At 27.2% G+C, this 16,820-nt stretch overlaps 4 protein-coding genes across 4 annotated transcripts; all 4 read left to right on the top strand.

Annotated features, from left to right (window-relative positions):
* Window positions 1–4,123: 4,123 nt before the first annotated feature.
* On the top strand, window positions 4,124–5,071 carry OCT59_014803 (uncharacterized protein; the record flags this gene model as incomplete). The annotated part of the gene is made up of 1 exon (XM_025310036.2): window positions 4,124–5,071. One exon carries the CDS (start codon window positions 4,124–4,126, stop codon window positions 5,069–5,071), a length of 948 nt encoding a protein of 315 aa, XP_025186776.2.
* A 1,067-nt stretch (window positions 5,072–6,138) lies between these two features.
* On the top strand, window positions 6,139–6,906 carry OCT59_014802 (uncharacterized protein; the record flags this gene model as incomplete). The annotated part of the gene is made up of 1 exon (XM_025331491.2): window positions 6,139–6,906. The coding sequence occupies one exon, from the start codon at window positions 6,139–6,141 to the stop codon at window positions 6,904–6,906; it is 768 nt and encodes a 255-aa protein (XP_025186775.1).
* A 1,951-nt stretch (window positions 6,907–8,857) lies between these two features.
* Window positions 8,858–10,138, top strand: OCT59_014801 (uncharacterized protein; the record flags this gene model as incomplete). Its single annotated transcript, XM_066150257.1, has 8 exons — window positions 8,858–8,866; window positions 8,943–9,172; window positions 9,268–9,320; window positions 9,408–9,601; window positions 9,675–9,755; window positions 9,806–9,838; window positions 9,935–10,021; window positions 10,100–10,138. 8 exons carry the CDS (start codon window positions 8,858–8,860, stop codon window positions 10,136–10,138), a joined length of 726 nt encoding a protein of 241 aa, XP_066002441.1.
* Window positions 10,139–15,302: 5,164 nt separating this feature from the next.
* On the top strand, window positions 15,303–16,820 carry OCT59_014800 (uncharacterized protein; the record flags this gene model as incomplete). The annotated part of the gene is made up of 8 exons (XM_025324309.1): window positions 15,303–15,435; window positions 15,507–15,584; window positions 15,671–15,705; window positions 15,786–15,908; window positions 16,001–16,155; window positions 16,227–16,491; window positions 16,570–16,606; window positions 16,702–16,820. The coding sequence occupies 8 exons, from the start codon at window positions 15,303–15,305 to the stop codon at window positions 16,818–16,820; spliced, it is 945 nt and encodes a 314-aa protein (XP_025186773.1).

Below are 16,820 nucleotides of genomic sequence, written 5' to 3'. Positions count from 1 at the left end.
ATATATAAATTTTCCTATAATGTTAAATGTCCTCTTAACTCTAACATTTTTTTTCAAAATTTTCGAAACTTACTAGAATTCTAGTATTCCTATATTGGAAGCCATTCCTCTAAAAAAAAAAATAAAATAAATAAAAAAATAAAGGTTATTACGTATTAAAATGTTTTTAAATGTTTTTTAAAAAGAAAATCTTTGAAAATATTCTGAAACACACCTCCGGGGTTCCGGTAACAAGGGTGGGGCTAGTATCTTATGAAAGAGATGAACAAAAATGTTATTAAGATATATCTTTTTGAATTTAGTTTCGAAATTATTTTGAAACTCACATTTATCTAAGATTTTCGCTTCTTTGGTACTCATCTTTAATCCGACTTGGTTTAATTCAACTCTCACGACACCCTACAAAATCCCTAAGCTTAGAAAGTTACCTCATCGACGGATATCTAAAAAGTAAAAAATGAAACGTTAGTAAAACGTTTCGCAAAAAAAAATCATTTAAAAAAAAACCTCCCATAGAAATCTCATCCCTCCGTCTAGAAAAGTCACCTAAAACAAAAGAATTAAATTCGAAAAACATATAACCCCGATTTTCTTTCCCATGTGTCCATTCCGTCTAAAAAAAAAAAAAAATTTGAAATGTTGACATATGTTTCGTTAGAATAAATAAACTAAAACAGAAAAAAAAACTTACCAAAAATGAATCCTACGCATCCAAAGAGACCGAAAAACTACCTGAAAAAAAAGAACTGTTAGTGACCGTTCATTAAAATAAATTTAAAAAAGAAAAAAATTTTTTTCTAAAAACTTACAAAATGTCGCTTGGAGCCACCTTAAAAAAGAAAAAAATTGAAATGTTATTTCATTATCGTTATAGAATTTGATTTTTTTTGTGGGTTTTCTTCAACTCTTTTTAAATAAAAAATAAAATACAAGAGAAGAAGGGAAATGATGAGGGAAGAAAAACGAATTTATCTTTTTATAAAAAAAATTAAAAAATATGACGGTTAAAAAAACCGTAAAGAATAATAATTTTTTTTAAAAGCAAATTATAAATAAAGTTTTTTTAACAGAAAAAAAATTTTTTTTTAAAAAAAGATATAAAACAATGAAGGGAGAAGGAATGTCGATCACAGATCACTGCGCACAATATCCAACGTGAGCTGTTCCATCATTCAATAATTAATTCTCAAAATTTCGCTAATTCATTATACATGAAGTTATTAAATCATTGTTTTATCTTCAGATAAACTAAAGAACTTACAATGATCGAAAGGAAATTTACGTTACATACATGCAGATTGTACCAACCTTAATAATAATTCGTTTATTATACTTTAGATTTTAGAACATCGACTCCATGTTTTTCAGCTGATCATTGTGCCACTGATCATACGGCGTATCTGCGGCAAAATTCTATTGTGATCTTTAATAATTTAATAAAGGTTTCAATAATACCAAAATAAATTAAACTGCAAGATAACCCTAAAAATTGTGCTTGCATAATTACAATTTACAAAATCATATAATAAATCTAGAAATCGGATAGGACCGTGTAATTAAAAGTTCTTCAGATATAAAATTTATGGATCCGATTGTAAAATCTATTATAACTACAAAAAATTTGGGAAAGATTTACGAGATAAAAATTTTTTTTATAATGCAAATAATGCCATTGATGAAAGTTTTATTAATAGATTTACCGTCTTTCCTTTTTTAGAACCATTTAAAAAAAAATATACATATAAAAAATTTTTTTAGTAAATCATTTAAAATATACAATATAAAAAAAAACTTATCTCCGAAATAACGGAACGCGCATTATTTATATATTAAAATTTTTTTTATAATGAAAGCATTTTTTATATCGTACAAAAGACACTTTTGGCGTAAAAGTTTTGTTTTAATTCATTGAGTGAATTTACTGAGTTAGTCATATTGTACTACAGTTTGTTTTAGAACTCCTGTCGTAAGTTTATCATTTGAATTATGAACTCGAAATTACCATCATCATCATAAGTTTAAATAAAAATATGGTTCATGCATAAGATGCTTAACTTTTCTGGAAGTGTTTAATTAACAAAATTAATATTATCGTTAACTATCAACAGCCCATTGTTTTGTACCGGCTTAAAGAACCATATAGTAATACTGGTATATCCAACGAAAATGATTGGTGACTTGACTTTGGGAATTTTTTTTTTTTATTATCAGTTATGAAAGGGCTGAAGAAATTACACAATTAATAATTATTACATGGCATGGTATCACAAATATCAAATTTCAAGTTTTTTAACAAGGTTGTAACGTTTGGTACAACGATTATGCAGGGGTATATTGCACAGTTTGATTTATATAGGTATTTGTTGTATTTTGAGGAAACTTGAAATATCGTTTTGTGAACTTAATGTTTAATTTTTTGTCCACTTTGAAGACAAAATAACCAAGCGATAACAATATAGAGATCAAATAATTATTGTTATTACAAATTTATATGTTAAACTTTTTATTGATTTCCCTTAAATGTATTTTTGTAATTATTTTTTTTCTTAAACCAGTCGCAAATGTATCTTTCTTGTACGTGTACGACATACTATCTTATACGACCTATATTATATGACATATACGTCGTATAAGAACATAGCACCTGATCGTATAAGAACGATACATTTGCAAACCAGTCAAAAAAAAAATAATAGTTACACCGCAGTAAAAAAAAATAATAATAATTATACCGCAGTAAAAAACTGGTGTTTTTTTAGATCGACAAAAAGTATTCGAATATTCGAATATTTTTTAGTATTATTACTATTTTATACAATTCTATTCTCGCTCAGAGATTTGTTTCCATCATGAGAGAGAATAAAAATTATTAGGGTGGTAACCCTTTTGATTGTACAAATTGGTTACTTGACTAAAAATTCACCATTTCCCATTTAAAACTATAAAAAATATACTGATTTTGTTTTTCAAAATTAAATTTACATAATAATAATAAAAAAAAATTTCTAATTTTAGTAGTAAGATTATTTTATTTTTCCACGCACATACATATTTTGACCGCCAATTTTTTTATTATTGTAACTTGTATTAAAACTATTAAAAATTTTTGGATGATATGTAAAATAATATTTTTTCGAGAGACAAAGACACAATCATATAATAAATGTTATAAATCCATTTTTACGTTTATTTAATTTCCAAAATTATTTTCCATTTACTTTTCTACTATTCGTTGTTATAATTCGTTAGGTAATTTTTTTCCGGAGTATTCATTTATATTACATCCGTGAATATTCAATACAAATTTAATTATCATTCATTCATTTCCTTCCTTTTTTAGAACGAGACTTGTTTATTTATAAATGTATACACTGACTCTGAGAAAATGATCTTCAACTAATAATTTCCTTTTCGCTTTCATGTATCCTAAAATAGGCTAGATAAAATTTTATCCTGAAATCACTGGGTTATTCGGTTGACTCGGATCCGATTTTTTTATAAAAAGGAGTAGTTCATGAACAAAAATACTTATTTTATTGACCAAAAAATTTTTCATATTTATGTTTTTATCTGAATCGGTTTTATCGAAAATTAAGATTTTAAATTTTGTGCTGCAACCATTACTTAATTTATTAAAATGCAACAATATTTTCAGAATTTCGAATAAGAAATTAAGATAAATATATATATACATCGACTACCCACTTAATTTGGCATTGACATGTCGAAACTGGTCTGTCATTTCGAAAGATGCTTACGTCAAAACAGAATGGTTGCTAGTGCGTCATGGAAAATCTCATGCATTATTCCACGCTGTGCGATTGGGCCCTACTTTTATATATATTTCAATATTTACAAACCTCACTTGATATGTCAAACTCTCAAAAACTCTATATTATAAATAAAAAAGTTTGTACCTTTTCCACCCGCCCTAACTCATTGAACTTAAAATAGAACATAATGTGAACCAAGTTGATTTTGATAGAATTCGAGCTTTTCAAAAGAAATTACATATCTCCATGGGCCAGTAATTTGCCTTTACCAATTTTTACAAAATCTTGCAGCTATATTACGAAAATATCTTAGGCATTGACATGTCCAAACTGGTCTGTCATTTCAAAAGATGCTTACGCCAAAACAGAATGGTTGCAAGTGCGTTATGGAAAAATCTCACGCATTATTCCACGCTGTGCGATTGGGCCCTACTTTTTTAGATATCCCAGTATGTAAAACATTAATTACGAGAAAAGTTCCAATATCAAGATATTTTATTAAAATATTACTTATGCATTTCGGAAAATATGATCAAAAGTTGATAGAGCTCAAAATAGAGCATAATGTCGGTCAACTTGATGCGGATAGAATTCGCGCTTTCCAACAAAAAATCAAATCTCCATGGGCGAGCAATTTACCCATAATCGTGTTCACTTATCTATTAGATGAAGGATACAAACAATTAGCTAATATGATGAAACCTTACCGTCAAGTATTCCATTTCCTCTCCGCAGGCCCTCACGTGATAAATTACGCTCCCAGCATGTTGAGAAAGAATTTGAAAGATAAAGAAGATTTGATTTTAAATAAATGGTTCGTTCCATTTCCTCCTAGACCAAAAGCGTATCAATTAGATTTAAATAGTGATTCACATATTCATCAACAACCAATTCCTGAGGAATATCCTTCCAAAGATGGATTCGAAAATAATAGACAGCTTAACGTAATTGCGAAAGGAATTCTTATTCATCCGGACTTAATGAACTTATGGAAACAAATTGGGTATTATGAGATTTATGACTTGGTCATGCAAGGAGCACTTCTCATTTTATTCCCGCCAACCCCCGCATCCGATTGGTCTTACCCATCTATTGAAATAGGAGACTTCTTGTGGGACGCTTTCCTTGCAATTCGATCAGGCGAAAATGTTTATTTGCTTGCCCATTTACCTTCAAATGCTCGTGCTGCAGAAATTACAATTATAACGGCGACCAACACTAAAAAGCAACTAATTTGGTTATTAAAATCAAGAAATCTTTTTCCCCTCCGATCAATATTTTCTTCCAATCGTTTTTAGAATGATTTTACGAAAATATTTCTTGATAAAGAAAATAACAGGCGATTTAGGGTGGAAAATGATTCTCTTGTTAATTAATTCTGGAAAGGTTGCTAAGCGAAGCCAACTTAATAATTATTGAAATCAAGATAATGATCTAAATCAATAGAGCGTCTAATTCAACAAATTCAACGGCCAATGGATTAGGAATGCCTGAATATAATTTTAAAGATTATCAATTACAAAAAAAGATAAAAAATCTGATATTTATAGTTTAGGTGGCAAATTTCAAGCGGACGTCCTCCTTTTCCCGGTTATTTGCTTATTGGTTATACGCGTACTTAAAAAATTTGATCTTGAAATCACCAAATTACCTAAAATTGGCAATATTTCCCGTTATTACGTTCTATCAACAAATCAAATCTTATCGGAAGAAACGATCGCGCCAAATTGGTCCTGTGGCGGGTCCTTCGTCATTGATACCCAATCACGCACCTAACTGTATTCACGTATGTTGGCCCTCGGGTCAAAGGAAGATACGGGGTTTTTTTCTTTAGTTGGTAGATTTTAATTTTCTTTTTTCTTTTATTATTCTTCTATCCCTTTTAATTTTTATTTTAATATTTAACCCTGTTCGATTACTGATGCTTGCGACTATGTCACTATCATCAGGTTCTTTCGAATGGTGGATCGTGTATGGGATGTGCATTTTCTCGTTACCTAGTTAGTATGTAATTATTACCTCTGTAATTTTGCATTGTATCAAAAGATTTCCTACCTTTCTTAAAATAAAAATAAAGTAAAAATGAACGCGCAAATCGCAAGAAAAATAATAGTATGCAAAACACCATTGGACCATTCTTTTTGATCGTATTAAAGAATTTAACAACAAAAATAGCTTTTCATGCTACACAAGAATAGATGCATTTACAAGAATTTTTTCTTATAAAAACCTCTGAAATTCTCCTCCCTCGAAAAAAATATAAAAACCTCTGAAATTCTCCTTTCTCAAAAAAAAAAAAAAAAAAATTAATCTTGAAAAAAAAATTCATCATTTTCCATCAATTTAATAAAATATAAGAAAAACCATGGTCACTCATAATTCTTCAAATAATTTTGATGTCAATGTTTACTACGAATCAAATTCACAAACAACCGTTTCCCAGACGTACGATACATATTGCAATGATGTTAATAACATGATTTCTGATCAGCAACTCATGTCAAACACTATCTCTCTCGATCAACAACTCAATGCCTCTTCACCTAATCACCATGATGCTAATGATGCTAATGATGCTAACTATCAACAATATAATAACCAACAAACCACAATTCCCGATCAGCCTAATGTTGCATCACCCAATCATAATCAGCAATATCAGCAACACGATATCGTTTCACCTAATAGCGATGAATGTGATACTAACTATCAACAACATAATAACGCCATTTCTAACTATAGCAATAACGCCACTATCTCTCCCGGTCGGCAACCCACGTCAGACAATAACGTGACTACCTCTTCTGATCAGCAACCCACAGCTAATTCACCTAATCATAATCAACAATATCAGCGACACAATGTTGCTTCACCTAATCATCAGCAGCAATATCACAATTATCAACAACCCAGTGGTAATAATAATCACGATTCAAACAATACTAATCGCAATAATCATAATCAACCATCTTCGTCTAATAATGATTCATCACCGCAATTCTCTTCACCTCAATCTGGTATATTTCTTAACATTACCATTAATTCTCCTCAGACAAATTTTATCATTATTCCTAATATGGATATTCAGCAAGTTCTTGCTTTTTTGAATAATCCTTCGGGATTTCAACGATAAAATTTTGATTTATTGGTAGTAAAATTTTCGATTTCATTCTATATTTCATTATTCTCTTTATTTCTTTAGTTATATTCTGGCATAATATATATAGAATCGCAGAAATAAATTGTGTAACCATTTTATCTTATTTTTGACAATATTTAAATAAAATATTTAATTTTTTTTAAACTTTCTGCCGAGTAAGTGTTGTATTTGCAATAAGCGCTGAGCGTATTTTTATTTAAAAATTTTTTTTTTACAAGTACTTCTATCGATGCTGTGATATACTAACAACATAATGTCAATACACCAATTACTAACAACTAGAAGCGTTGCAAAAAAGCACAATATTTTAAAAAATAAACGTTCATATTCCGATTTACGTTCTTGAAGCTCTCTAAGGGCACAATCAATTTGATTGTATAAATCCACTAATTGTGAGTGGTCCTTATGGTCGCATTAAAAAATTTTATTTTGTGACGCAATAGTTTCTACAAAGTAAAAAAGTGATTCTTTGTAAGACAAGTTGTCTTATAATTTGTATTATGGATAATAGGGTTTTTTCCCGAAAGAAAAAAAACCCTAATGTTCCCTTCCCATGAAATAAATGGGTAATCCCCTGGAGTGTGTCACTCATTAAATATTAACTATTTTAAACTTAACTATTTTAACTAAACTTAATAATTTCCCGGCTATCTATGTGAGGCCGGGAAATAAGTAAACGAAGATTCCCGGTCATTTATAAACTCAGCTAATCACTCGCAATTTTTAAATTAGTATGAAGGTGATGAGTGACACTTAGTGCGACAAGTGCGACAGGGGATTACTATTTTAATTATCCGGGATCCCTAGTCAAATACAAAAATACTATTAATAGAATTAAAAATTAAATTATCCAATCACGATGCACAATTTCTTCATAACTAATGATTAATTAATAAAAGGGAAAATTTGCCAAATTTCATTTTCATAAAGTGTCCATATGATTTAAAGAAAGATTTACCAAGATTAAACATATTAAATGCTATGCAATGTTTGAGTTCATTGTCTAGTTAATCTCAAGTATGGTTGTATTTTTATTATATTATTACTGATTATTTACTGATTATTACTGCGGCCTGCGGGAACACAATGATCTTGACTTATTAAAGATTAGCTGTGAACTGAAACATTGTCCTCCCTAAATGCCGGTTTAAACATGTTTTTTTTATTATGTTCACGTTTCAGACGTTCTAGGGTAAAAAAAAAATTTTTTTTTTTATTTTTATTTTTTTTTATTGTTCATAAATTGAATTTAATATAGAACAAATTTTCGTCAGAAAACAAGAAGAAATATCAGCAAATCTTAAAAAAAAAATTTTTTTTTTTTATTTTATTTATCAAAAAAATTCTTATTATACAATTTTCTATATTTAACCAAAGCAAGTAAATTCACGAAAATTCACAAAGGTTATCACTTAAGATTTTATTCATTTATTTTTTTAAAAAAATATTTTTTTTTTTAACAAGGGAATATAATCTTTTGTATTTAAAAATATAAATAAGCGCTCGCAATAATTATTGACGTACTTCATAAATATCTCCTTTCAGTTTTTCTATAATAATTTTCATCCTTTCGTTATCTTAATATCTTCGTTATCTTAATAATTTTATCTCCTCGTTATTTTAAAATTTCATCTATTTGTTATCTTAATAATTTTCATTTTCCTTGTTATCTTCCTTTTCTTTTATCCATCAGCTGGTCTCTTGGATTTACCTTATCCTAAAAATGAATCCACTAGTTGTTCTTTATAGAATACTTCGTAAATTTTATAAAGGGTTAAAGCGTATAGAAAAGGTTTTCTTGTACACATATATTATAGATATGTTCATATATAGTTTTCTGTTCGTTAGCACTTTAATCTTAACAGGAGAATTCGACATGTATTTTATACTTATTCCATTAATATTTTTTCCTATAATATCAGGGATGATTATGGTAATATAATGTTTTATGCTGAAGATGATCGTTTAATGTATTAATACTAGCTATTAATTTATTTTATTATTTGTAGTTCTATGGTAAAACTGTTTATCATGGATTAGCATTCCTTGGTGTACATATATTTCCTATTATTGGAGGGATAGCTAGTTTTTATACTCAATATTTTCATTGTAGAGACCATACTAAGTCATGTTTTGCAAATCTTAAGTTTTATATAATAGGTTCATCTTTTTTAATTGCAATTTCAATTTTATTTCAATTACTATATACATTAGATGTGTACTTAATATGGAAGAAAGGGTAAGCGATAATATCTTTTAATTTGTAACCAAAAAAAAAAAAAAAAAAAAAAATATTAAATTAAATTTATTTTATTTCATTTTTTTTTATCTTAGAATATGGTCTCTGGTATATGAATTCAAATATTCTAGGCATGATGAGATTAAAGGTAAATAATCAATCCATTTATTCGAATCCTTTAGCGTATATATATTTATTTAGTTACTAAATTTTTCTTTTTTATTTTTTGGCTTAGAAATGCATGCAATATATGAGGTCCAATTTCCATTGTTTCATGCCCAGATAATGATGATAGGATTATTGTTAGTTGCTTATTTAGTAGGAATAGCACTAACAAAAAGACGAATTAGTTCTCGAAACCTATTTATCAATTATCAAGTGCCATTCAACATAATATTCCTTTATTATTCATTTTTTATGCTCAAAGGTGTAAGTACATTATTTTTTTGTTCTTTAATATAATGTTATTATATACTAAAACAATTTACATCAACGTATTTAGGTGAGGGATGAAAAACATTATATAATGTTTATCGTGTATATAGGAAATTTTATTCAAGCCTTATTATTATATTTTGATATGGTTAGTCTCTGTGAACGAAAAAATAAATTGATACAATGCTTTCAGTATAGTATCATGCTTACGTGTACATTTTTTATTATACGGTAATAATAATTTTGCATAATTTTATATTGTTTTTAAATTAGCCTATAAAAATTATACTAATGATTCTCTTTTTTTAAAATATATATATGTAATAGCATGTTTATGTTGGATCGTTTTGGCATTATCAACATGGAACACTATTAGATGCCATAAAAATTTCGGTAACTTTATGGCATTCTACAGTATGTAATTTTTATTCTTAATTCTAATTATTCATTTTTTTTTCCTCAATACTAATAATTAATTAACTCTTTAAATAGTACGATACGAACCATCTCCTAAATCCGACAGAAAATTAGTAATAAGAGAATCAAGTAGTATGGCAAAGCATTCACACATCGTCTAAATTAAGTGAAGATTAATATTATATAATTTAAAAATTTTAAAAGCTAAATTTTTTTTAGAAAAAATGTACAATTATAATAGAAAGTTACAATTATTTTTAATAAATAACATAAAAGTTTAATAAAAATGAATTTTCTCTAACAAATGCATGAAACAACTACTGAAGTATTAAATTAAAGCTTAAATTACGAAGTAAAATAATTTAAATTTATTCGTGATTAATCGATGAATTTTTCTACTAAATATTCTTAATATTATCGCCATTTTTTCAAAATGGTGTACGCAGTTTTTGTGATTGTATATTCGAATACCCAATACTCGCCCGATAGGAAACGCAATCACACTTATTCTTCGGTCAAGCGGGTCAAGCGTTCACCTCTATAAAAAATATTATTTATTCCAAAAATATTCAAAAATGTGACCGCACGCCATATTGATCTGTAGGTTATTATCATTATTAGAAAAAGAGGTTTTATGAATGTAGAACAATTGAGACTTATTCTTAAATCACGTGATTTTCCTTGATTTAATCGCCATAAAAAATTCTTCCGGCCAGCATTACAGTATTAAAAAATTAACCATGTGACAAATTTACAATCTGCAAAATCGCATAGACAAAACTTATAGTAATTAATTTCAAATCATTTAATAATAATTTAAAAATCGTTACATATTAATACGGTTTCGTTATTTTAAATTTGTTTTTCTACAACATTATTATTTTCTTTTTATTTGTTATACGCATTAATAGTAATATCATAATTAATTTGAGTTTAACAATATTGTAGTAAACATAAATTTATAGCAACGCATTGAACGCAATATAATAAAATTTTAAAATAAAGCAAATTTCAGCATACTGTATATCAGCTTGAGTAAATTAAAAATTTAAATTATTTAATCAACATAAATATTTTACATTTTAATATTTTGGTACCTTATTTACCGTAATTTTATCATATTTAACCTCCAGATACATATTGGATTGGGTTTTACTTACTGTATCGACAACATTTTAGGTCGTATACTTCTAAAGAATCCAATGCTTGAATGATCAATCATCTTCATGTATGTATAATGTTACAATCTCAAATTGTCCGTTTCTTGCTAAAAGCATCAAGTTACCAAATTGTACAAATCTATCAATCAGTAGAAACTAGAAAACATTTAATTTCTGATAAATTACGATATAAAAAAACATATCGATCTAATATTGCGTGGGACCAAAAAAGCGAAAATCAAAAAATATTCAAATATCGCGATAAATTTTTAATTAATTTTATGATTTTAAATTTATTTTGCGTTTTTTTTTTACAAAATAGCTTATTAAAATCATCTACTTTTATAGCCAAAGATGAGCTACTGATGACGAACTTAGAACCGGTACAAAAAGCCCTTAACCGCTTATTCCAAGATCTACAGAAAAAAAATCAATGGTTGGGTAAGATATACGTTCACTATTATTTTCAATAATTAACCATTGCATGTCTCATTAGATTTAAGATATTCGGCCATTTTTTCCCACAACGTCTATTTCATCTTATTTTTTGTTATAGCCCATAAGTTATCAATACTCGACAGGGTTAAACTTCAAGTATGATCGACATCGCGTGACATATCATGCAACGTTAGGGTGCGCGGACTCAACTAATTAAATCAAAACTATATATGGACCCAAATAAAAACTTACTATTAAAGATTTTTCTTGATTAATTACATTTTATAATAAATTTCTTACTAAATTGATATGTTTTCATACTTCCATAACATTAAATTCTTCTAATTATTTACATTCAAAATTCTACAAAAGTATTCTAAATTGTCGACTCTTTTATGCGATAGTCTGTTTTTTTTCCAAAAAGATCGCCTGTGTCTCAAAAATAAATAAAATAATACTTTCGGACGTATCTACATAAGGAAAAATTTTTTTCTTTAGTGTTTTTCAAAAAGCAAGACTCACATTATTCTTCAAGTTTTTGGGTATTTATTTAATTTTTATACTTTCTGAATGTTAGTTAAATACAAATTAACGGGTAATACCGCTAATTTCATGAAAGTTGTATTATTGCCTGAAAATTCTTTAATAGTAAATTTTTTATATGGGACCATATATAATTTAGTTGACCGCGCACCCTAATATAACGTGTCTTCCAACGGTTCTATGAAGATATTTTTATACCTATATTTTCCAATTATCTTGCTAAAGTTCAGTTCTTATGGAAGGAGAATGAATCAATTGAATTATGTCTTACGTAACTAAATACACTGAAACACTTGCAGTAATTTATTTAGGTCGCCCATTCGACCATTCCTGAACATTGCTTTAATGGTTTTTTCAATTTTTCTATAGCGAATATTATGTAATTCCTGTGCATTATGTATACCGTTTTCCACAAATTTAATAAGGTTCATAATAATAAATACCGTATTCCCCCGAAATTAAGCTCCTCATTTTTTGCACATAATTCCAAACAAACATAATTTTTCATAATTCTAGCCAGGGGTGCTTATTTTTAGTTACGGTATTATCATTGCGGTTATGAAATAAGGTTATAAGTTGTCGAACGTAACCAAAACATTATGTACTTAAGTAGTACCAAATTAGCCAATTTTTAAATCATGTTAATCATGTAATATAATATATTCCACACTGTATATAGAATGTAGATTATTTGCTCATCGTGATTCGTCAGTACCAAATTTACAGCACATAAAAATAAAAAATGAGTCAAGAAGGAGCCAGGGAGAAAAAAGAAATGAGCTACTAGCTCTGTAAAAAAAGTCAATCCATTCATCTTTTTTCCGTAAAAGGCTCATATTTCCGGAATTAATAACCTTATATCGCGGAATTTATCGAATTATTTACATTTTCCGTGAATGGATCCGTGAAAGGCTCATTTTTACGGAGTTTTTACAGAAATAACGGATAAATTTTTTTATAGGGTAGAAGTTGGAACCGACCATAAAAATTATAAACGGATTAACCGACTGCTTATAATCGATTAATTAATTTTTTTTTTTTTTTTTTGGCTACAAATCGGTTTACTCATATATTTAGTTGTATTTTATTCTTATTATTACAGCATTAATAAAAAATTCGTTTGTTAGAACATTAGTTTGAAGAACACGTGACCGAAATTTCACGGACGATTAATCTATTTTTGAGATACTTTAACCGGTTAACCGTCTTAATCGGTTAATTAGTCGATTAACGTTAATCAGTTTCAATCTCTAATATGGAGAAGAAAGGGGAGGTGCAAGCATTGAAATTATTAGACCAGTTTATATGATTATACAATATATAGTTTGATCTTTAAGGGGTATTTCGTCCGCGTCTTGTATTCAATGATTTTGAACTCAATGGTACTCATCCCATCATCTATTTTTGTATAGACCCGTTTAATATAATCAAAAAGTAAATAAATTAAAAGAGTACACAATTTATTTTTTAATATTTTTTATTAGAAAGCCTCCCTAAAAAAGAAATGTTTGAATAAATTAAATTTCAATAAGAAATATCAACTATATCGAAATTTTTTAATTTTTTTTTTAAATTTAGGAAAGTTTTGTATTATATTCTATTTTTTTATTGACTTATTTATGATAAGCAAAAAGTTTCACTTGATTTTTTTGTAAATAGAAAAAACTGAAACTATATTGGCACTGTCGGTAAAATTGATTATCGTTGGGATTAAAATGTAACATTGTTTACAATGTGGTACAGTATAATTATAGAAGTGAAACTGTACATATGATGTTTAATCCATTTAAGAATATTAATAACTATCCAGAATTTGAACTCATTTTATTTAGAATACACACATATATTTCCATGTTATCGTGCTGCACTATCAAGTAAATTTAGCGCAAATAATAGATAAATTGAAAAATTGACATACAAGAAAAAAAAAAAGAATAGGAAGTTATTTGATAAAGTATTCACGCTCACTCTAACGCGAATCTTTAGAAAAATACATACTTTTTTATGGATTTTGTTGAATTCGGTATATTATGAGGGCTGTTAGAAAGAATCATTCAAAGTGACTCCCAATTTTCTTTTCTGGTCATTGAGCCAAAAAAAAATTGGCATACAATATGTATTGAAGTTATATTCGTTTAGGGCAGATGACTCCTGTAAATGAAAGGTTATATTACTTGCATTAATTAGACTTACTTAATAAGTATTACCATTAGAAAAATAACATTAACATAAATTTTTTAGACCTGGTGACCAAAAATGACGAACGTCCGTTAATTGGTAGCGTTTTCTTGTTACTCCAGCCTGAGATAAATATAATTATTTAATTAATAAACTTAGATTTAACACGAGTATCTGTGAACTCTTCTATTATTAGAATAATTTATGAGGTTATGGTTAAGTACTTTTTTACTTAAGCTGAATTTTTTATATAATGTTATCATTTGAATGGTCGCAAATATTTTTTTTTTTTGTAGCAAATTACTTAAAAATTATGTTATGTAAATATTTTGTATATGTAATTCATTAGGTTATTCAATAAATAATTTTGTGATACGTTGCATTATCTTTTTTAGTATCAGGTGGCGCAGTAGCGACAAATTCTGTAAAAAATTCCAAGTCTAACATTTCGACAAGTTAAATTTTTAATTTAATAAAATTATTATAATCGTTTTTACTTCCTCCTTTGTTCGTAATATTACTTTTGTAATATTATAAATTTATTATTATAATATTTTTAAGTTTTTCAACAAATAAACAAACTTTACGGTGATCAAGTGAATCTTATGTAACTGTAATTTAATTTAACAAATTAACCAATTAAAAAAAATTTTACTTATATTAAATTGTATCACAACTTTAAGTGCCGCACTTACCATCAAAATAATTATGCACAATGATACTAGAAAATGTAAGCTACTTTTAAATGTAACACAGCGAACAATAATTCTCAGTTTTTTTTGGATATAAACAATATATAAAAGCCAATCAATAATTATCATCATCTCATATAATTATATTTCACATTCCCTTTAATTTTAAATATTATTTGATATATACATATTTTTTAAAAAACAAAAATGAATTTACGATCATATTCGACCTATATCGTTATTTTTATTTTATCGTTTCTTTTTTTTATGATACCTATAAGTAATGCTCAAGGACATTCGTCTTATGGTTATGGTGCTAAAACTGATTTTTACATTGTAATGATTATTCCATTAGTTTTTAATTCCTTTAGTTTTCTAGGAACTTTATATATATTTTATCGTAAGTAATTTGATTGAACTAAAAAATTTTATTTTTGATTTAAAATTTTTTAAATGTATTTGGTTCTTTAGGAACATTTTCACGATGGAAATATGGTCATAGTAATGTTTCATTATCATTTAGATTTCCATTTTATATAGCAATTACAGGTACTAAATAAAATTTATTCATGATATCAATTATTCTAATAACAATCTTTACGGTATTTATAATAATTATTATCCTTATATTTAAGATTTTCTATATTCGTCATCCATCTTAATAGAGTTCGTAAGTAAATTGATAAAATTTTAAAATTTGTATCAAATTAACTACAATTTTAAACTAAATTATATCGACAATTTATATAGTCATATGCAGCTTCAAAGAGAACAGAATTCATAAATAAGAACGAAACCATCTCATGGCCATTTCTATTTTGTGAAATCCTTGGAATATTTTTCACAATCTTCATTTTGCTAAATATATTATTGGTAATTTTTTGTTTTAATAAAATAAATCTGGTAGCATCTGTTTCTTATACATGAAACTTAATCAACTTAATCACCGGAATTTATATTAATAGGTTGCAGCTATATCTATTGTAACTTGGTTACGTGTAGTACAAGAGCGCCATTTGGCTTTGGGAAAATATGATTATAAAATTTGGCTTCCAATTATTTTCATATCATTAATAATCCCCCTAAGTTCAATAAACGCCTACGGATCTCGAAATTATTCGTACGTTAAATAGTTACGTCATATATTATAAAATATCACGTGAAAGATATTCACACTGTAATTCTTTTTAGGTGCGGTACTAAAGTCGGATACAATAATGTAGCAATGTTGGTTATTGTCCTTATATTCACCACATTGACAACTACCATGTTTTGTTACGCACATGTAATGAAAGTAATTCGCAATGTTAAAGACGACAATTCATCCATTGCAGACTCATTTAATAAACTAACCGATATTGAAAGAAGAACTTTTAAAAAAGTTTTAACTTATATCTTAGTCTTTATTTTACAATATATTCCTATTATTATTTATGACATTTGCATATTTTTAAAGGTAAAAAAATAAATAAATAAATAAATTACGTTTTTTTGATTTAATTATAATTGTAATATAATGATTTTCAATTAATAGGTTCGCCATATTGTGTTTGATGCTATCATTCCGGCAGGTAATTTGAATAAAAATAAAATATACAAAAATATGTAAATATATTGAAAGTATTAATTCTAATTAATTTTCAAAAAATTTTTTTCTATTACATAGTTATAAGCTTTGGAGGAATAGGAAACGTAATTCAATATTTATATAATGAAGGATTATCCGATGATAATACTTCAAATTATAGACTTGAATCGAATGAAGGATCACAACAATCACATTAA

The sequence above is a fragment of the Rhizophagus irregularis genome, chromosome 22 (assembly GCF_026210795.1).
Source record: "Rhizophagus irregularis chromosome 22, complete sequence".
In the NCBI taxonomy this organism is placed as follows: Eukaryota; Fungi; Glomeromycota; class Glomeromycetes; order Glomerales; family Glomeraceae; genus Rhizophagus; species Rhizophagus irregularis.
The sequence above is the reverse complement of the archived record's forward strand: the minus strand, read 5'-3'. Positions and strand labels throughout refer to the sequence as shown.